The sequence below is a fragment of the Lactuca virosa genome, chromosome 3 (genome assembly GCF_052849685.1).
Source record: "Lactuca virosa cultivar CGN04683 chromosome 3, Lactuca_virosa_CGN04683_v6, whole genome shotgun sequence".
In the NCBI taxonomy this organism is placed as follows: Eukaryota; Viridiplantae; Streptophyta; class Magnoliopsida; order Asterales; family Asteraceae; genus Lactuca; species Lactuca virosa.
The window spans coordinates 262,276,978-262,300,996 of NC_136428.1; the positions used below are offsets into that span (position 1 = coordinate 262,276,978).

At 36.9% G+C, this 24,019-nt stretch overlaps 1 protein-coding gene and 1 non-coding gene across 2 annotated transcripts; both read right to left on the reverse strand.

Annotated features, from left to right (window-relative positions):
• Positions 1-9,325: 9,325 nt before the first annotated feature.
• On the reverse strand, positions 9,326-9,397 carry TRNAP-UGG (transfer RNA proline (anticodon UGG)). Its single transcript has one exon. It is a non-coding gene; the product is annotated as a tRNA-Pro (tRNA).
• A 3-nt stretch (positions 9,398-9,400) lies between these two features.
• Positions 9,401-12,777, reverse strand: LOC145167170 (monodehydroascorbate reductase 4, peroxisomal-like). The gene is made up of 7 exons (XM_079086270.1): positions 12,479-12,777; positions 12,274-12,325; positions 12,103-12,183; positions 11,882-12,000; positions 11,043-11,262; positions 10,608-10,726; positions 9,401-10,171 (listed from the first exon to the last, which is right to left on the reverse strand). The coding sequence occupies exons 1-7, from the start codon at positions 12,596-12,598 to the stop codon at positions 9,476-9,478; spliced, it is 1,407 nt and encodes a 468-aa protein (XP_078942396.1). The 5' UTR covers positions 12,599-12,777; the 3' UTR covers positions 9,401-9,475.
• Between the last annotated feature and the right edge of the window lie 11,242 nt (positions 12,778-24,019).

The following is a 24,019-nucleotide window of genomic DNA, read 5'->3' on the forward strand; positions in this document are numbered from 1 at the left end:
GGGGGGGGACTTGGTCTCTTGGAGTGCAAAAAAGAAACCCAACGTCTCTCATTCTAGCTATGAGTCGGAGTATCGATCCATGGCAAATACTGATGTTGAAATTGTATGGATCACTCACCTTTTGCTTCAACTTCATGCTCTGCCACCTGATCGCCTAACACTTTTGTAACAATAAGAGTGCTTATGACTCAAAATCTAGTCTCACATAAACGTGCCAAACACATTGATCTGGATTATCACTTTGTAAGAGAACTTGTTGCTTTCGAAAAGCTCTACACTAAGTTCGTCTCCACCAAGCTTCAAGTGGCGGATATATTTACTAGAAGTTTACCGCGTTCTCATTTTGAAAAATTATGTGTCATGCTACATCTTGGTCTGCCACCGATTTGCTTGAAGGAGTATATTAGATAATTATGATCATGTATGTAGTATTTGAGTTTGATTTATCTCTCCTTAATTATTGGAGATTATTGTTGTAATCTATAATTATAAATACATACATCACACTCGATTATAGAGTGCTTTTGAATCAATCTCATCTTACACCTAGTCGTTATAATGGCCAAATCTCTAGGATAATATAGTACCTAGCCGTTATTCTGGCCAAAACTATCGGATAACATAACACCCGGTCGTTATTCTGACAGTTTCTCTAGGGTAACATAGTGCCTAGAGCCGGTCAAATCTAAGGTATAGTTTAATACCAAATCATTATGCTAGGTCATTTCTCTAGGATAACATAGTACCCAGTGCTGGCTAAGGAAATAACATTGTATCAAATCATTATGTTAGGACAATCCTCTAGGGTAACATAGTACCTAGTTGATTGATGACTAAAATCATTCGAATAAAAATCATTCCTTATCGATTCGTACAAAAATAGTAATATATTAGTCTATGCGTTCGACCTAAACGGATAACTGTAGTATGTTATGTTGTAACTCATCTTAAATAATGGTTATATTAGCACTCAACTAGTTCGTTATGCTAAGAATATATATTTAAAAGTATAATAAAACATGAAGATTCTATTTACGTCATAAGCACCGTTATATTGGTTGAGGTTGGACGGTATCCGATTAACCTATATTCAGTATGAAGGCTCACTCCCAGTAAGCATGTTTCATAGATAAGAGTACCCTCCTTTCCATAAGTACATTACTAGGACGTGAATGTATTAATAGTATATAAGAGAAATAAGAATTATAAAAATCATAATACCTATAAATAGTAGAATACTATTTTTAAACCAAAATACTTATACAACTTAACAAAGTTACGTATAAAAAGGTATTTTTAAAGTATAATAATCAAACATGTGAACTCACCAAAATTACGTTGACGTTCTCAAAACCTCATGTATTCCTAGGTAATGTTGCAAAACTCGTTAGGCGTTCACAGGGCGGCCAACTAGCGTCTAACGAGTATTCGATCTAGGCAGGGAGTACTTAGGGAGTACTCGGATTGGATATACTATATGAAAATAATTTTAGGAAAATTATATATATAACAATATAACAAGTTTATTAAAAATTACAACAAAATAGATGAATATCAATAGCAATTATATTTTTTCCTAAAAAAAAAAGTCAAAATTTTCGAGTTTTTCCGATTTTTTTCGATTTTAACCGATTTCTTCCGATTTTGACCGATTCCGAATTTTTCAGATTTTCACCGATTTTCACCGAATTAGAGCCGATTTTGACCGATTTTTAGCGATTTTGACCGATTTCGAGTTTTTTGGCCGATTCCTAATTAGGCGTTTCGGCCCCTACCCGATTCCTATTAATCGGCCGATTAATCTCCGATTTTTGCTACATTGTTCCTAGGAAACCAAGAGATAGAAAATTGCACTTCCTGAAGCAACTGTGGATCCAAGGAGATACCTAATACTTATTATCGTTATAGTTATATCTATCTGTTAAGGCACCTTTTGTAGTAGAACCTCTAGGATTTCAAAACCTTTTTAGATGTAATGTTTTATCTATAAATGAAAGTGACATTTATGTTACATATATATTGTTTTGTATTGTTCAATGTATGTTTAATGACTGTGATCGAACATTCTAACGTCGCATAGCCCGACGTTTCGCCCATCGGCCGAGAGTGTGACAACGTTAATTTCCTAATCCAAACATCAAATCCACCAAGTGAATGATAGTTATGAGCTTAGAACCATAAAAAAACTCAAGGATGGGTAGAAAACAAAACCCTAACTATCAGCTGATTATAAAATCGACATTGGGTTGTTACACGAAATATCAAACTCAACTTCTAGATGGATTTGTGTAGAATTCTTAACTTGAAACCCTAGATTGCTCCCACTATTTGCACTAGATGATCACTACTTGATTGAATCCAGTTCTAGAGAGTATAAATCCATGAAATCGCCATCCTATAGGCCTCTAGCTTCTCCAAATCGTTTTCCGTTGAATGAATAGGAGAAAAGTTGCATCTTAGAAGTTGGTTTTCACTTTCTACCATTTGGATTCAAGTTTTTGCCATAACTATTGCACCTAACATATTTGTTATATTAATTATCTTTATAGTTTTCCACATTTAGTCCATCAACCACTTAAGTGACTCAACCCTCTAGTCAAACACACTTTCACTCTTTTGACACTTTTAACCCTCAAATTCCAAATGTTATAATTTCCAATTTTAATCTTCCAAACTTTTAAATTAACTAATAATATAATTAATATGTGTTAGTTTATTTATAAATTTTCTATTTATTTTAAAAAAAGAAAATTTCTAGCCCTAAATTTAGGATGTTACAGCACTCCAGTACCTAATGTTCACTCGCCCAAATATCTTCTTTGTTGTTTAGTAGATGTATATTTACATGCACGGACCTTGAGAGCCACACTTCCAGGCTCTCAAAGCAAGTTTTATGCTTCATTTGAGGCACCCTTGATCACGACCTTTTCTTGTATTCATCCCCATCTACATCCCTTACTACATACTTATATATAGAGTGGGGTGGATGTTTCATCACACGACGATCCACATTGGGCTATAATGTTTTCCTCGGTGACAATCTCGTCTCTTAGTATTCTAGGAGACAACACGTGGTTTATCCTTCTAGTGTTTATGCAGAAAACAAGGTGTTGCCAACATAGTTGTTGAGAATAGTTGTATCTGCAACCTCCTTCGAGAGACTCACTCCCCACCTCGATCTGTCACCCTTGTGTACTACAGCAACATTAATGCAATTTATGTGAAACTCGATCCAATTTCAACAGATCAAACACATTGAACTTGATATTAATTTTGTCAGAGACATAGTTTCTATTGGGTACGTTAGAGTTTTTTATGTTCCTTTGTGATATCAATATGCCGATGTTGCAGAGTTCGAATCCAGTTTAAGCATTTAACAATCTCCCATTCAATCTGTATGAGTGTATTAGTCATATATATTTATATTGTAAATGTATACATGCTCGCAACCTCTTTATATGTATGTAGCCCAATGTTTTAAAAACCGGTTTGAACCGGCCGGTCGAACCGGTTGGACCGGGAACCGAGAGAGGGAGCGGTTCAACTATCACCGGTTTTACCTTGATTTATGAACCGGATTGAACCGGCCGGTTTTTAGAAAAAACCGGTTGAACCGGTTAAACTGAATAAAAACACATGAAAAAAGAATCATTTACATAATAAACTTTGGTGATTTTTTTTTTCAATCTATTTAGTTTTCTCTAAATAAAAACATACGGTAAATGTTATAAATTCTTTTGATGTGTTTGTATTCATCAAAAACTATATTTCGTTTCGGTATTATACTTTATTTTCTTTTTGACGTATATGGATTGATGTAAAACACTAAAACTTATGGTTATGTGTTATTTTAATGTATTTGGATTCATCTACAACTTATTTTTATGTGTATTTTTAATGTTTGAACTTGTAAATATCAAATTCATTATTTCTATATGTATGTATGTGTAGGAAAATAGAAAAAAACATGAAAAATATAGAAACCGGTTCACCCGGCGGTCGAACCGGTTAAACCGGGAACCGGTCACCATACCGGTTCAATTAAAAAACCGGTTTTTAAAACATTGATGTAGCCCATCAAGTGTGTAGTGTTAACGGACCTAGTCTTTATTGTATTGTATTTTAGCATAGTTCTATTATTAGCTATACAAGGCCCTTGGCCCATCTCTCATGTAATTTGTACATATATTCATTAATCAAAGGCTTGATCTATTAATGGGAAATTACTTGTCTAACATGGTATCAACCTAACCCTAGCCGATCCAAACCCATCTTCAATTCTTCTCCTTTTTGTTGTGAATTCTTGCCGCTTCTTCTCTTGATTGAAAAGCTACCTTCTATCTCTTCTTCTTCATCTCATTATGTTGGCGATTCTTCCAAACCTTCGTCTACAGTTAACATCAAGAATGCAGTGCCTCTTGTTTTGGATTTAGATCATAAGAATTATGATATTCGGAGGGAACTATTTGAAACCCACTGTATTGGTTTCAGTGTTGATGATCATCTTGAAGCCCCCTATGACAAAACCTCTTCTTCCTCAGACCTCAAAGAAAAACATGTATCTGTCAATCCTAAAGAATGGAATAGGGTTGATTCTATTGTTAAATCTTGGATATATAGAAATTTATCTCAATCTCTTCTTCACATGGTTTTGAAAAAGAAATCCATTGCTCACGGTTTATGGCAAAGTATAGAAGATCTTTTTCGCACTAATAATGAAAATAAGGCATTCCAAATAGAGATTGAACTTCGTAATATCTGCATGGGTGACTCATCTATTAATGACTTTTAATTAGCTCGAAAGACAAAAGGTAAAAGTCAAGTGGGATATTGAAGGACATGGAAATTCTCCTTATTTTCATGGTATATTGAATAGGCAAATATGTCATATTGCTATTCATGGTGTCTCGGTTAATGGTGTTTGGAATGATGATCCCCAAGTAGTAAAAAACGTTTTCTTTTCATTTTTGCTACTAAATTTAGCCGTAATTTCACCAAACGATTTAAAGCTCCACCAAATTCAAAAAATTTATGCATGGTAAATGCTTTTTGTTGGAGGTTCTTTTACTTCGGAGGAAATTAAAAAAAATGACGTGGGAATGTAGTATGAATAAAACAGATCTTGATGAATCTAATCTACATTCTTAGAGTATCTCCGGATGGGCATTTTTTATGACTTATTACTATTTACTTTTTTAAAATAAGTGCTCAATCCCATTGGAGTACATGACTTATTTGATTTTTTTTATTGACCACTCAATATATATCGAGTGGTCAAGATACTATGTTGATTTTATCATATAACCCCTTTATACTTAATAATATGTCATACTATCCCTTTAACTATATTAATGTTTCGAATACATTTTATTTTTCTAAATAAAAGTTTATATATTACAAACGTTTATACATTACAAATCATAATAAAGTTTAATACAAACCATAACAAATACATTAATACTTATAGTAAATTTTAGGCAAAACTACAAAATGGTCCATGTGGTATGTATTGTTTCCGAGTTTTAGTCCAAACCTTGATTTTTTTTGGCTTCGTGGTCTTTTTGGGCTAGTTTCGTTGCAGATTTGGTCAATCAGTAAACTGAAATGACTGTAATACCTTTGGGGTATTTATTTTCTATTTTTCTTTCATTTTTTAAAATCTAATACTTATTTTATTTATTTTAATAATTAAAAAATAAAAAAGGCTCTCTCTCTCTCTCATCAAGCAGCCCCTGTTCACCACCTCTAATCTATAACCAACATCAGCTGCTCTAATCTATACAAAAACCACCTCTGCTCATCTATAATAACCAAAGACCTCTACTCCGATAAATTTCCTTGGATGTACGCATGTTTAAATATGAAGAATGGTGTCGGGAAGTAGGAGGTGAAATTGATGACCCAACAAATTTTCGGAATTTGGTAATATACGATCTACCTGCTGGTGCCCCAAATTCAGTATACGTTCTTCTCACAGCCATGTTTCGCCTCTCCTCCAGCTTCTGCCTAAAGTATATCGGGTTTGATTAGAGTTTTATTCATTTCTTGGCTCAACATGATAGTAAAGATTTTACTAGTACAAGTAACCTTGTAAAGAGATGATTTTTTTGCACCACACAATTTTTGATTGGTTGCAACCATTTCCCCTTTTTGGCTGTTGAATATTAGGTGATATTGAATTCACCAAAACCATCGGGGAAGTTCTGGTAAGTTGAGGTATTTTTCTTCTTTAATCTGATCTAGGTACTTTAAGAGCTAGTTGAATCTATGCTTTTGTGAATTCGGTAGTCAATTATTGTTGTTATGACCTAATTTGACTCAAAAATTGTTTCTTGAGATCCTTTATTTCGAAAAGTACATTCATTCCTTCTTTGATTGATTTTGATATAGTATACTAGGGTTGTGTTCTTACAGATTACAACTCATTTTTTTGTAGCTTCGAGATTTGGTCTCATTCAGCCATTCTGATATTGACTTTGAAGTGAAATCGGGTGATAGAATTGGGCAGATGTCTATTGAGAAGATAATCACTCATGAAGTCGTTGAGATCGATGATATTGATTCAACTGTACGAGGTGCAGGTCGGGTTGGACCAACTAACGTTTGATTTCTTACTTTTGACATTAATCGGAGCCAACAACACATTGTAGTTCTTCTTCCTTGGAGATGGTACAAGTTTCTTTTTGTGTTCTCAAAAAGAACACTCCATGATTCTGAAACAAATTTAAAAGCTTCATCTGCTCCCCTGGTTTTATTTTTATCAGGGTGCAGAAGAACAACCATTTTCTTTTATTCTTATCGACGTCGTTGTCGTCCTCATCCTCCTCCTCGTCACCGACCATGTTTTCATTGTCAGCGTCCTCATCCTCCTCCTCGTCACCGTTCTCATTCTCTTTGTCTTCATTGTCATTTTGCTATTGGAATTGCATTTCCCATATGTGCTCAGTCAAATCATGTCGTAGATTGTGATGTGTTTCACAGTTTTATATTTCCAAAACCGTTATGAAGTATGTCAGACTGTCGACTTGTATTATTGAGGTGGATTAAGCGTATCGTTCGCGCTATATGTACAAATAGCACTATACTCTTCTATTATCATAGCACTATACTCTTCTATTATCATACTTCATAGAAGAGTATGTGCTATATGTACAAATAGCACTATACTCTTCTATTATCATAGCACTATACTCTTCTATTATCATAGAAGAGTATAGTGCTATATGTACAAATAGCACTATACTCTTCTATTATCATGTTATGTACAATAACACAAGCAGTCAATACCGTCATCAATTTTTCCCTATCCCATATTCGTGTCGGACGTTTGATTATGTGTCACTTTTGTTGACGACTCCAAACACCCGTTCCACATCCTTCCTTGCAGATTCCTATGCTAACTTGAACAATTTTCGTTTTTCATCGGTCGTATATGAATATGACTTGACAAATGTAGCGTACTCTGGATATATCCCATCACCAAGGTAATACCCATAGTTATATTCATTTCCAGTCATAACGTGTGACATGTTTGGTGCTTTACCCTGCAAAATGTTGTTAAATAACGTAGATGCTCCAAGCACATCAAGTCATTGTTTGACCCCGCCATACCAAAGAATGCATGCCAAAACCATAGGTCATGTGAAACAACTGCCTCTAATATAACAGTCGGCACCCCATGATCACCCTGCGTGAATTTACCTTGCCATACGTTGGGACAATTTTCCAACTCCCAATGTGTACAATCAATGTACTAAACATCCTGGAAAACCATGTTTTGCTTGATGCACGACATACAACTGTTCGACATCACTTTTAGTCGGATGTCGCAAGTATATGTCACGGTAAAACTCTATAACATACTCACAAAAAAGATATGTACATTCTCAACCCTTCCGCTTAGACATTTTCAAATACTCATCTGATACGTCTGCGGCTATGTCATATGCGAATTGTCTAAGAGCGGCTGTGCATTTTTGTATTGTAGTAAAACCACATTTACCTCTAGCATCCCATCTCAATTGGAAATAATCATAATTATTTTCCAAATCTCTAGCTAAACGTAAGAATAAATTCTCTACTAATACGAAAACAGTCTTTGAATTTCAATAGATTGTATAAACTATCATGAGCAAAGTAATCACGTACCAAAAGTTCGTTTGCCACGATACGATCCCTGTTGATCAATTTTCTATGCTTCTTCTCGACATTTGAAATTTCGGCTCTCTGACGTACCATGTCTTGTGTCGTGGACAACGTGTGTAAAATCAACTCGTCATTAGAATCATCATCATCGGATAAAGAAGAAATTGAACCTAAAAAGTTATCAATTTTGTTGAAAGTATGTGTTTGTTAGATGTAATGTGTAAAGTGTATGTATATATAGAGAGATTAATTTTAAATTTGAAAGAATTTATTTTTATTCCCTTCATACGGGCTACAACAACAGTCAAAAAATGAAACTCTAATGTCATTGTTCGTCTTGGCCCGTCTTTGCAACCCTATCACAACCAAGCCACCGGACATCGGAGCGGTGTTCACGCGTGACTTGGCCGTCCACGTAGGCTCTCACGCGTCTTTTTGGTTCCCATGCTGGATAGCCTAAAGGAAAAGAAATTCATAGTTTGCAAAGTGGACTTGTAGATGGTGAATGGTTCGCTAGATTTAGGTTATTTAGACCACATATTACTTAGCATGAGATTTGGTCGGAAATGAGTCAAATGACGTTCTTGGGTGTGGTCTCTTTTGGGATCGACCACGAGTCGTGTTAAATTAATCCCATACTTTAGAGGTTTTTGTTATATTTTTAACTGAAAATTGCGTTAACTTGAAACCGGTTGATATTATAAAAAAACGTAACGATCTAATTTGAGAAATTAAAATATGGGTAGTTTCTAAATTAATTTAGTTAACAATTGTTAATTAAACCGAAAATCATAAATAATTTTATTTACGCACAAGTTGTGAGTGAATGTAATTGAGATCGTTTGATTTGATATAAATATTAACTTAGACCATATTAATCTTGAATTTTATTTTTGTTAATTATACTGAATTGTTATAGCTATTACAACTCTTTCATACCTTTTAAGATTATAACAGTTATATTAATTTAATATTAAAATTGTTATTTCGTTACGATAACAAGTATACATTTGTTTAAATGTAGTTAAATAATACAATTCCTAAACAAAGGCATTGAATTAGTTATTTATCCATTGATGAGTAAAAGGGTTGACATCGTCAATTCGTCATTAAAGCCCATTGCCCAACTCACGAAATTAGTTAAAACCCACTTGCAAATTCATCGTCTAAGATAAAAAAAGGGGCATTCCGAGAATCGAACTCGGGACCTCTCGCACCCAAAGCGAGAATCATACCACTAGACCAAATGCCCATATATTTAATTGTCAAACTCATTTATTAATAAACCAGAGTTTCATTTTGTATACACAACCCACACCATGTTTACCTTCTACACCCACCTACTTCCATACAAATATGCAAACACAGCAACAACAAAAGCAGAAGTTGCACACAATACATACACCGGTTTCTTTAAACCACCTCCACAAACCGGCGGCGATAGTGGCGGTTTCCGGTTCACCTCCACCGCAAAACCCAACCCCGCCCTCTCAAGCTCACCCAAATCCGCCACCGCCGCTTTATCTCTAACGGCCTTAGCTATCGCCACATAATCATCATCTCCTCCACCTTCAAGAAAACACCCAACTAAACAACTATTACTCCGCCATAGAGCACCAAATTTAGTCCCATTAAAATCACCAAAATGAACCACTTCCCCAACATTATCTCCATAAAACCGCCAAGACAACGAGAACACTCGAGAATAAAAAAATGGCAAGTAGTCGAATCCTGGGGTGTTTTTTGGGTGCATTATTGCAGACACTGCATGCTTAGCGGTTCGCCTGGCGGCATCAACATGTTCAACCCTTCGGTTGTCACCGTAAAATTTGACCGGAAAAGACACCACGTCACCGACTGCGTAAACTGAGGGGTTGCTTGATTGTAACTGACTATTTACTTTTATTCCTCCTTTTTCAAAAGTGAGTTGGCCGGTAAAGAGGTTTGTGTTGGGACGGGCGCCGATTCCTACGATAATCATGTCGGCAGGAAGCTGACGCTCGTCCTTGAGATTTGCTCCCGTTACCTGGGAGCAATTTTAATTGTTTAATTATGAAAATGTTAACTAGATAAGGATAAAAAATTTTAACTAAAAATTGGCTTGAACAATTTAAAAGTCATCCAAAAAATATTCAAAGTGATTTTGCAAAACGTTTTTTTTTTTTGCAACCCTTACATGGTCAAAAGCATTGTGTGAGATGAAAAGCATACATAAAAGCATGTAAAAAAACCTAATACATATTGGAATTGAAACTTTTAGTTGTAGGAACCAACTATAAGGTCTATGCTACACCCTAGGGCATAATGCATAAGGGATACATTTAAAGATTACAATCTCCTAAGTTGTTTTACTAGAAAAAAATGAAAATTTTCAAGTATATATATTAATTATTTATGAATTGAAATACACATTAGATGAAAGAAATTAGTGTGACACAAGTGAGTTTTCCCCATTAACTTACCTTCCCTTCGGAGTTGAACACAAGAGATGACACGGATGTGCCTTTGATAAAATTGACCCCCTTCGACTTGTAAAAATCTTCATAATAGCTCGCAATCTTGGGCGTAAATAATCTACCCACTATAGGGAAAAAAAAATACTAAATTAACCAAAAACTATGATGAAACCAAAAAATAAAATACAAGAAAGCAAATTTATTGTCTTCGATGAGACAAACATGTAAAATTTGTAAAACATAGTTAGAAATGAAACAGGTCAAATGGTCGAATGTGTTAAGAATCATTCAAAGTTTGTTCTCTTAGTTACAATTTTCAAAATAAATGTACTACACAAAAGTTATATTATTATTGTGTTAGCATAGTTCTTATAATCATATTTTAATACATTATTATTTATAAAGCTTAAGAAATTTTATATAATTACTGGAAGTACTTACTGAAATATGGCCCAGGGAACACCATGGAAACATTGATCTTATTTATCACCAAAGAAGCAGCACATTCCATTCCGATATATCCACCTCCAATCACGATTGCATTTCCATTCCTACACTTTTGCATCACGTTCACAAGCTTTGTTGCATCGGCTAAATCGCGTAGATAACATACGTTTTCAGCATCCGATCCATTTATTCCAATTTCCTCAAGTTTCACAGCCTACACTCAATCCATACAAATTATTAGTAAAATATAGGATACGATTTTTTATTTTATTATTATTATTATTATTATTATTTTTGACTATTTTGCATAAAGGTGGCAAAAATGGATTAGTCACGTAAGGTTGCAAACGAGCTGAGCTAATGAGTCTCGGCTAGTTAAAGGCATGACCCTTGGTAGCTGGAGCGGAACGAGATTGAGGTTGGGTTTTAGATATTGAGCTTTTTTTTTTAAATGAGATTATATGTATTATGTATTATATTTTATAAAATAATTATATGTTCGGAAAAAAAGATTTCCACACAGCCAACTAAAAGAAAATTTAACACAATAATATATATAGAAAACCCTAAAACCGGAGAAAACCCACAAGAGAGAAAATTCACTATATTACAAATTGTTATAATCACATAAACTAATCTTTTAAACCAACCCCAAATTACACCTATCCACTTCAAAGATTCAACTCACACCTTTGTACACTCTAAAATAACAGAAAAAAAAAAAGAATTAAATTTTATTTTTCATTGGTTTGGTGGTTGGGAATTTTTGAGGCTATTCTCCCAACAAATACGTCAAAATTGACACCTCTATGTGTTAGATTAGGTTCTATTACCCGAGAACCGGTTGCAATTATGAGAAATTCGTAGGTAATGATTTCTCCCATTGTTGTCAATAGTGTTTTACGCCTCACATTCGCAGACTCAACTCGGTTTCCCAGAATTAATTCAATTCCTGATGAATATTCAAAAAACATTACCCATATTTTCGACATAATTTTCAGTAAAAATTGATATCAATTTGTATATAATCAAGGTTACTATTAGAAAGATTTACCATGTTCTTTGTACCATTTGGGTGTTAACCTTTCTTCATTAGCACCAACACAAGTATGAAAGCCAGGGAGACGTGCAGGAGCTTCATCAAAAAACCACAATACTACACAAAGTCAGAACTTTCCAAAAATAACATCATATTTTATAACGGAGTCAATGCAATTGCAAAGACCTTCTGGAAGTAGAAACCCTTTGCTAAGTGCAGGTCGCTCGTAGGGAGCTACCTGCAAAAAAGTATTAAAGAGATACCACAGTTAATCAATCATGGACAATAAGCAAAACATCAAACACCTGGTGTGCATACTCCACATGGTCGAGTATGGATATTTTAGGAACTGAAATTGTAAGAAAGAAGCAAAATATTGACGGAAAATTACAGGTTCGTCGGAGATGATACAAAGTTCACCATGAGAGACACCTTTCTTTGTGAATTCGAGAGCGGCATAACCGGCTGCGACGCCTCCACCAATTATCACATAACGAAATGCTCTTCCCATTTCTTCGTCGACTGTGTGTGACTGGACTTGGTTGGTGTGAGGACGAGATATGGCGATGGTGTTCAATGTTCACTGAGGGTCCACCTTCATTGCTCTTTAATGGAAGGGAAGGAAGGTATTGAATTCTTATGCTTTTTCTGGCGCCAAGTTACACCCTTTGAATCTAGAAACTTGAAAGGAAAAGATTTTAAACATTCTTGCAGATATAAACGGGGAAGAATAATCATACTTAATTAGTTTTACACGTTTAAATTTTAAATAAACATAACAAATTACTAAAATCTTCTCTGTTGTTTGTTAAAATTACGTGTATGGTACTTAATTTTTATTTATTTATTTATTTTTGTCCTTAGACTCGCCTTATTATATGATTTTATTGTGTTTTTGGTCCCTGCAAAAAATAAAAATACTATTTTGCCCTTAAATTTTGGATAATGACTTACAATGGTAATATATTTTTGATTTGTACATATTTAGTCACTGAATTATTTTCCGTCCACATTACCCATTCAACTAGTCTAAACTGTAGACGTTCATTCCTTATGACCGGCTGCTCTACGTAAGCCGGGAAAAATGACTTATTAGAGTAATATATATCTCATTTTGTACATATGTAGTCATTATATTTTTTGTTGCAAAATAAGTTTTTGTTATTTTTGTACATATTTAGTATTTATGACCGGTTTTTCAGATTTTGCTCACGACAACCTATGTGGGACAATCTATAATGAGATGTTTGAGGATGTTGATGCTTATGGTCACCGCGGTCTCGGCTGTTTGGTTGCTTAGGTCTTGTGGTTTGACTTAGGTCTTGTGTTCTGAATATCGTAACTTCTTCATACGATCTCGAATTTTAACGATCTTTATATCCACATGTTTGTATTTGAGTCTACTACAACTTTTGTTTAGATTACTCATGTTAAAAAGTAATATATTTTTACTTACAATCTTTATATGCACACGGTTTTTTATGAATGTATGTATAAACGTTTTTTTTATAAAATTGTAAGTAGAAATATATTACTTTTAACGCTAATAACTAGAGTAATCTAAAGTAATATGTTTTTTGGTCAAAATTAACAAACTAATTTCGTAACCAAATTAGTAAGTATGGTGTAATGTTTGAAATAAGGTTAGTGGAAGTAAAGTGCTTAAGATCTTGAAATATCCCAAAGATCTTTGTTGTGCCCAAGATCTTGGGTAGAAAATAATAAAGTTCAGAAAACTGCTTAATAAAATTGTGTTATTTCGTAATGAAATGAAGTGAATTTGGGACAAAAATAGTGTGAAAGTGATTTAACAAGTGAATTTGTATAATAAAGCTTAAGATACTTAAAAAAGTTACCAAGATATCACAACGTATTTTTGTAATTTCGACAATGAAAACAGAATAACAATATAGTAAATAGTAGAATAAGTTGCTATCGATCAAACAACCGTAAGTAAATGAAAGTAAATGTAGGAACACAAAAAATTACGAGGAAAACCCTTAATCCTTTTGGATCTCCGACATAAAACATCGGGAGGTGATGAAATCACTTGCCTTAGAACTTATTTTAATCAAAATAAAATTACATATGCTAGTTGATCTTAGAAATGATGTAAAAGGGCTCAAGTTTCAAGAAAATTAGAGTGAAAGTGCCAATTAGATCGTGGGTATGAATGATGATCAGCTAGGCTTTATATACATAACAATAATAACTAAAATTCTAGCATTCTTGGGATCTTCCTTGATCCATGCTTGACCCTGAATTTTACGATGGTCTTTAACATTCATGAGGCATTCACCACGTGTGATTTGACCTAGTCCATTCCTATCTAGTCAAGCTCTTAATTTTTTGCACAAGATATTACAAGAAATATGATAACAATCCAAGATATTGATTAAATCCAAGATCATGGGCTTGCTCGGGATGTTAGTACAAGTTCAAGTTATAAAATAGTAAGCTAGAATACCCATAACAATTAATGGGTTTCGAGCCTCATTAGATCAAATAAATGGTAGCGGAAACAACAAACAATATGATCTACACTCAACTAATCTATGCAACTTATTAGAACTCAATAAATCAAAAAACATACCTTTGATATTGTAGGTTTCTTCTTTTAACGAGCCCGTAGATTAGACTAGAGAACCCGAAAGTAGAGTTCCTCTTTTGTAATCGCACCCAAGAAGCAAAACTCTAACAGATCTTACCAAGCTTGGAACTCCAACATCAAACAGATTCAAAGAACTCGAATCTGTGTCTCGCCACATTGTGGAAGATCAATGTTAGTCTGGTAATCAGGTTGGGTTCGGGTTGGTGGGTCACGGGCTGGCGGGTAGGCGGGTCAGAAAACATAAAATCAACCCAAACCATATAATATATGGTTTGGCGGGTTGACAGGTTGGAAACCTCAACTCAACCTAACCCATATAATGCATTTAAGTATATGGGTTCGCGGGATCACAGGAGGTGGGTCGATTTAGAGTCAGAGTAGAGCATAGGAGCGAGTGAGCGAGAGTGGTCGATTTGTGTGTTTTCCGACTTTTCTCCTGTCAGTTGATGGTGTTCGAGCTGAGTAGCCGATGAGTCGATGACAGGTGGTTAGTAGGAGATCGGCGAACCGGTGATGATCAGATGACGGGGTGAGGAAGTGAGGAGCGGCCGCCGGCCAGTGGTGGTCTGGTGGATGCGTTCTGTGTTCGTGACTCATGAGTACGTGTGTTTTCTTTTTTTATTAGGGCACCACAAAAATTAGCCACATGATTATACAAATATGGAAGGAATACAATGATATAAAATATTACGAATACGGAAGGATATCAGATTTCATTAGTAATTAAATATATCTAATTTTTGTAAATGTAATATATATATATATATATATATATATATATATATATATATATATATATATATATATATATATATATATATATACGGGTAGGCGGGTTGACCCGCGAACCCAAACAGGTAACCCAACCTAACCCTTGAAATAAACGGATTGAAGGGTTGGCGGGTCAAAAATCTCAACCGAAACCCGTTTATTTTCGGGTTGGGTCAGTGTCGGGTTACGGGTTGGGTCGAGAGTTGCCACCCTTAATCAATGTCTACGCAGTGGAAACTGGGTGGTTTGCGATTCAAGGGGTTGAGAGGGTTCCGAGTTCTGGTAGCTGAAATGTATTTTTTACTTGTGTCAAAATCGGATTTCGAGCCATTTATTTATAGTGAGGTGATTTGAAAGTCTAGAGATAATTACCAAGTATAATAATAATTATCTATGGTATTCGAATCATTCTGGAATATTTCGTATTCCTTTTATTTACTATTAATTAATTAACAAAACAAGCAAAAGTTTGCTAGAGTATAATTACTTTATAAAGTTTATAACCAAATTTGGACAACGTAATCACTTTAAATGTTCAAAAACGATATTTTTGGGAAACATAACGGTTGTGAAAGCTTATAACCAGGTTTTATAAAAAGCATAACCATCATCCTAGTTATGTAAATAAAGTTCCAATAATCACATATATCAGTTATAAATAAACACTAGTTTATTACACATAAAAGGTAATTTAAATCTATATAAATAATAAATGATATCTATATAAATATAAATACAGTTATAAGGAAGTATTCTCCCCCGATAACATTAAAGAGGTGGAAAATGGGAAAGTGAATACTCATCATCGAAGCGTTCTTTATCGTTTTGGAAAAGTCATGACGTATCGAAAATTAACCGGACGAAGTTCCATTACGAGAGGGTGAAAGTTACCTTGAGATAACTTCGTATCAGATCTGGAAAATCTTGGAAAAACGTTGCCGGGTAACTGCTCGGAAAAAACCTCGGTCCTCAGACAGCCTATCGATGTCGATTTTTCTCACTAGAGAATCAACTCTGGCAAAAGTTTTTGGGGATGGAAGACCTGCTCCTGCACCAGAGGTTGGGGGTCTTCAGAGGAATGGGGTGGTCTGGAGGTGCGTCGGTGGCCGGTGGTGGCGGAACACGGCGACGGGAGGTGTTGCTCAATAGCGGCGAGTCACATAAGTTTGAAAGAGAGAGAGATAGAGATAGAGAGAGAGAGAGAGAGAGAAAGCGATATAGAGAGAGAGAATGAAGGTGTGAGGATGATAGATATGATTTCTCTCCCTATTTATAGAAAGTTTTTAGTGATGTGGATGGCTAGAAACGCACAAAGTGTTGTTTCCTCGAACCACTTGCCGCAGCGCGAAGAAAACCGACACCTCATGTTTTTTCTGAAAACACAAGTTAGATGTCTACGAAATTAAAGTTCGGAATATGTAAAAAATACATATAAAGAATAGCTTATCTATGTTAACAAAGCGTTTTAAGTGAATTGTTGGGGGTTTCCCGATTTCAGTGTTTTGACTGTTTTTTCACGAAAGCATAAAAACTTCGTAAGAATAAAATTTTGAAAATAGAATCAAATACTAGAGTATTTCCTTATTTATAAATGTTAGCATATTCACCGAACGATTTGCATAGCTATGTAAATGAATCTTTTGAAGATTCGTTATGGGAAAGCCTACGTTGTGCGGTTTCGTTCTTATCCACATCAGTGTTGGGTTTTTTGGGCAAAATGAGTCGGCTTTAAAATAAAATACTAGATCTATTGGGGTTCATGGGAAAGTTGTTTGGGATTGAAAATTCACATTTTAAAGTACCCCACAAAGCGTTTGAAATGTCATTTTTGGTCGTTACAGACCGCAGACTAATATTTGACTGTTCATTTTCTTTAAATGGTCGTAACTTTAGCATACAAACTACGTTTTCGACGTTCTCAATATCCACAGAATCGTATTTGTAACATCCCAAAAATTTCAACAATTTTAAACTTTTCAAAATGATCGTTTTACTAATAAAATGTTCACAAAATGGTGTTCTCAAAACATTATTTGAAAATATGTGCCTCTGACATAAATCAGGATGTGTACGGTCACACCTCCGCCTTGCCACAAATCTCTGTAACACCTGAAACCATAAACCAAAAACTGTAAGCACAAAGCTTAGTGAGTTCCCCCAAAGTACCAACACACAACAGATAACATAAACAACAAAAAACATGCATATAGAGCCTTCAACCTGACTGGAACGTCCCACCGGCCTACAATCTATCTGGACCGATCACAGAACCTTCAGCATGATTGGAACGCCCCACCGACCTACAACATATCTGGACCGTTCTTCAGGCCTTCGGCCTAACTGGTACGCCCCACTGGCCTTCAGCCTATCCGGGCTGCCCTGGGTCTGTTGTCCTTTAGCACTAAGCAGGACCTCCTCAACCCAACCCCACACACAAACCATGTCGACATATACATGACAGATAAGCATAAATATAACATATCGATACAAATATTATCGGGTTTGTTGACTGGCAGCACAAGGCAATATAGTCTCAACCCAACCAAACTACATCAACGCATACGACCGGTAAACATATAGCCAGAACAGATAACTGGCAGATCTAAGAGATCACTAAGCATAGCATCATCCTATCTACCAGTATACAGATATAACAGATCACCACATTACTCAATCATACGATGAACCAGGATAGCAATCCAAAGGGCCGAAATTGGTGCCTTTGACCCGTAAGTATAGTGAGGACAACTCACCTCGCACTGCCAAATCATACCAACGATCCATGGCTGTTGGCTGACAGATCCCCGAACCGCCAATCATCAAGATAATACCCCATCAACAACTGATCCCACGAATAATCTCTGACTGCAGACCTGCTATAATCCACACGCTATCAGATACCACAAAGACAACCCATCAATATCTAGCCCTTGATTCACACTATAAGTCCAAATTAAGGTAAAAGACCTTTTTACCCTTCCACAAGCTTGGCCCAAAGCCAAGGTCCAAACTAGATGACCAAAGGCCCAAAATCCAAAATAAACATCTAAGGTCCAAATATGGCCCAAATTTCCAAATTGGGCCCAATTCATTTCATGGGCCTTTACTCAAGAAAAGTCCAGTAAGACACAACCACCCAACTGTAAAAATCCAGATGGCCCAACATGGCCCAAAACAATCAAGCCCAAACTGAAGCCCAAAACGCAAAAAGCCTAAGTCTGGCGAGTACGCGGGGCGTACTCAGCTTGTACGCTCAGCGTACAACATGGGAGGCCTGCACGCACCACATACATAATTGTACGCCCAACGTACTCACCTACCATGACCAACATTCCATATTCATCACTTAATCCATTAAGACTTGGATCCAAGCTCATATCTGACTTCTCCAAGGTGGTTAATCACATAAAGTTGCCAACTTTATGTGCATGCATGGCTAAATGGGACTTTAGAGCTCAAAAGAGCTTAATACTTGACTTAATACATGCATGGAACCAAAACCACCATAAAGTTTGCACCATTATGCCCAAGGAACCCATGATATATCTAGATCAACAATTTCAAGCTTCCAAGTCAACTTTAACTTCCACTCATCAACCAAAAGGGGTCAAAATGACCAAAAATGAACCTATAAGAAGATCCATGAAATGAAAAGGAAAGCTTTGAACTTTATACCTCCCAAGCTACCAAAAGGAGATACAAATGTTGGATCTCAAAGCTTTCTTTCAAACAACAAGTCTTCAAGTTCCTCATTCTCCTTCTAGATCCACAAAATCCTCCACAAATTTCACAAGAGCTTCAAGATCACCAAACATGGGCTAGGGGGTCAAATTAGGGTTTTAGAGCATGGAGGCTGACTTAGAAAAAAACAAAAGGTGCTATCATAAAGCTTATATAGGGTACAACACAAAAATTAGGGTTTTCTAACTTACCCTCATACGCCCAACGTACGAGGCCTCGCACCCTGCACCATCCTTCGCATTACGCCCAACGTATAACACTCTACGCCAAGCGTACTGATCTCCATAGCAGTACACCAAGCGTAATCCCTTGGTACGCCCTGCGTACTAGGGTTCCCTATAAAACCTTAAATACTCTGCATGCCATAAGTTCCTCATTTTAAGTCCGTTTCAGAAGATCTTTATATCCACGGAAATGTGACGAGAAGCCCTACACTTCTAGCACCCATCATAGCCGTTAAACTCCCCGAACCAAACCCAAAATTCATAAGGGACCGAGTTAACAATTTACGATTATGCCTTTGGGCTCCGAAACACCATCGAACACTTGGCCCACTTAAACTTTAACATCCTTCACCAAAAAGGGCCAAATCCTTTCTTCCCTAAGATACCAAGCCTTATGACAACTGACGATGGGGTCGCAGCCCCGAATAATGAAGCGATTCGAAATAGGGTGTTACAACTCTCCCCCACTTAAATTCGATTTCGTCCTCAAAATCATTTCTTATCATTCCCGGCGTGCCCCACAGCCTGAGGGACACAACCACAACCCTAAAAATACAATTTCCTTCCCAAGGCAACTGAACCCAACAAAATTTGCTACTCGAAGAAGATGAATTGCACAATCCCATATAGAAACCCAACCTATTTTATCTGAATCCTGAAGTCTCGAACTGGTCTGACTCCCTGGCAGACCGCCCAAAATGAACCAATGCTAAATCCATGACACGTATCCATCAAACTATCTATTCAACTCCTGACGACAACAAAGAGATACGAGATATAGATTTCCATAACCGCCGGACCGACACCCTGCTGCTAGATGCCTGAAACCTCATCACTTGCCCGACCTTCACAAAGGTAGACACTTCCTGGACCTTCCAGCTGATGCCTTGACATACAATTTCTTAACCCACATCTCTCTGGATACAGACCTTGCACGAATACACTTGCGATTTCCAATGCGAGTTTCCACAAAAGCCCACTCGAAAATGGCCACTCATAATATCTTCTCGCAGAACCTTCCCTAAAACTGATGAGCATCCATTTGAATCTACCTTCATTCCTTAACTGGGGACACTACCAGAGACATGCAAAAAATATCCCCAAAACATACCGACCGCAAACTTCAACAAAAACCAAACCATATGATGTACCGCAACCTTAAATAACCCTTGATTCTCTGCCATACCATTACCAACCACTGCTCCGATGAGCAAGGATGCTCAATCCAAGAACTTCCGCATTGAATCCAACCCCTACCCGCTAAGGTGTACCCCCACGTGGAAAACCACTCAAGACCTTCATAAAAGGGCTTTATGATTGCGACCTTATAACCAATTCCCAACTTGATAATCAAACCCCTAACAACAGCTTGTGAACCATCGAAATAAGACTTCATACGTTGATTGGGACTGAACAGATTCCACCAATATGCATCTAGCTCCTGTAGGCTTCCCGAATGCTACCAACAACCTGAGCTTGCTAAAAAACAAAATTTCACACCCCCGAAGAGGGAAAACATACCCGAGGCCAAGGGACATAAAACATACTAAGCTTGATGATAGGTTGACCCATTCCTTGGACTTAACTGCCACCTCTTGAATCTTTCGGAGACCCTCGCTGAACGAAGAACTCAATAACCAATGGTCGAGGACACATGATGCTTAATCCAGAGAATCAAAACCCAAACGGAACTGAACATACCCGCTTCTGGAAATGGTTTACTGATCAATATCAGCCCGAAACTAGTCTGAAAACTGCAATCCAACAACGAACTGACAAATCCCTCACGACTGATACTCAACCCGAGAATCCTAGTTCTCCCCCACTTAGGGCTCGAACTACCACCCACTGTTTTTGAAACCAAATCATAACTCAAACCGACTTAAGTAGGCACCTCCATTCCTAACCCCGAAATGATTAATACACGCAGGATGACCTTCCAGACAGGGACCAACCAATCCTAAGAGAACCGTGAGTTCAACTGAAGACCTCTAAAAATTTTCCAATCATGACCTCTTATCATAAAGGTGTTTACACAAAAAGCATAAAAAAACTCCGAATTACAATCCAAGACGTACCCTCCTTGCCTGCAATCCCAACTGACGATCTGACACCTGCTCTGTTGCAACCCAAAAATACAGAGCCTTGCACACATCACAAGAATCCATATAACATTATTCCACCTGCGCACTCCTGCGCTGACATATTGTCACCAAACTTCGCGACCAACAGACACCATGCTGGGTTTACATCAAATTTCTGGAAATTACAAGTCTGCTCACTCCTTCGAACTCGGAAACTGAAAAAGGCATAAACCTTGACACGGATAACAACATTCCAATCCATCAATCGACTATCCCACTTCCAGCTGCAAACCCAAGCCGATCATAATCATCGCCCCCTTCTTGAGTCCCGCGAGTCGAATACACGACCTTGAGCAAAACCTCTGAGGCCTCAAACCAATAAGCTCACTAGATTTGGATCAAACAACCCAAATCGATAAAACCACTGGGGCTTAAAGCAATTACCATACTCATCCTCATGCCTAGGCAGCCATAACCAAAAGATCAATAGGTACAGAATCCCTGCCACGAACCATGGTACCAAACCTTGCTATCACCCCGACCAGCCCTTAGAACCCCCGAAACCCTCCTTTATTCAAGTATGGATTCTGTGCTTCCAGTAGTACGGGCCCAATACTACCTTCCACACCTATCCATACTTTCCTCAAGAATCATCTCGGGTCCATACTTTCCTCAAGAATCATCTTGGGTCCTCCAAGACCTACTCATAAAATACTTCCAATACCTGCTCTACAGCGAAACAACCGCACTAAATACTTCCTAGGCTCTTATAGGATTCCACCCATACCTCCTCTACCATCAGCTTCTGAATATCCCCTACCAATGTCAGCTAATCACTTCATGAATACAATTACATGCAACAAAGCTTAAATAATCCTTTGATGAAAGGACTCAACCCTACAATGGTTGGACTCAGACAAGAGCTGCGTAATAGGTCCAAGTCCTTCATTATGAGATTATTTAACCTTCATAGCATGTAATTTAAAGTATTCATTTTATGGTTAACTCACATCAATATGGGTCCCAAAAAGCACAAAGCAAGCAACATTCGAGCAGAGGAGCCGACTGGCACTAAAACACGATAAAATCAGACAGATTCTCATACGAACTCTTGATCTCAGACTCCCAGCATCACGAGCGCACCTTCGCCATGCCCTCACTCTCTCAAGAGTGTCTAATCATTACTCACGCCGAACCGCTATGAACCGCACCCATTCTAGGGAAACCACCGCCTCCTCATCCAATAACGCAACTGGTCGGCTGACCCCCCTATGACTCACCATACCATTAACTGTCGCGCGACTATCTGTTGGTGTCAGATGACTATTGCATGAATACAATCACATACCCCATAGTTTAAACAATTTTAGGCTAAAAGATTCAATCCCAAAACGGTTGGACTCAGGAATGAGTTGCACAACAGGACCAAACCCCTTATCCTAAAATCATTTAAACCATGCAACATGTGACTTAGCGTATTCACTCAATAGCTAATTCACACGCGACAGAGTCATACCACAATCAATCAGGGATTCTATAAGAGATAAGGCATTATATAATCATGCAATTCTATCATGCAATTCCTGAAGATCCATAGCCTATCACTAACATGTTGTTCTGACATATCACAAGATCAAATAACAGTGTGGTAATTTGGGGTCTACTTACTGGCTCCGACTGATCGTACACATCGCATCCTCTTTTGGTTATTTTGAAAGCAACTTTGAAAGTTATTTTTAAAATCTTTACTTTGAAAACCATTTTTAAAACCCTTTTTCCTTAGTTTGAGACTGGATTCACACGATTGTTCCTCCTGTTCACTCAAACCAAGGATCTAATACTTGTAGAAATAATAAAACTAAAGATCGATAGATTCTAAACAATAGAGTGAATCAAATAACAAGAGCAATGATCAAAGATGTGCTGAATGCTTAATATTATCAAAGCTTTAGAAGAGTTCAACGTGAACTTTTCTGTAAAAGCTAAGTAGGACAATACAATCAATAAACCCTAATGATACATGCATGCACATTAAATACTCTAACCCTAGCAAACCATAAAGATGGGTGGATAGGCCCAACCCATTATTAAATGAGACTAAATACGTACAAAACATTTGACACAACACATTAATAAACCAACAATCTCCCCCTTTGTGTCAAATAAAGAAAGGAGATTCGTCATTGTTGTTGACGTTTCTGAACCTTGAATAACTTCATAATTAAGTTCACAAGGGTCTTTTTGACAAGGATGTACCATCTGATCACATCGGAGAAACACTTATGATCAGCAGCATTGTTCGCTTTACAAGCTTCAGTAAACTCCATGATGTAGTTCAGAGTGGTGGTTGAGTACAAATTTTTGTCGAGTAAAAAGAACGTACACCTCTGAACAACCTGAGTAGTCCTATTTTGATACACCACACTCCAGTTTTCTTTTTGGATTTTGCCCAGCTTCATGTTGTTCAGATCCTTCGATTCTTCATCAAGTTTCAAAATTGG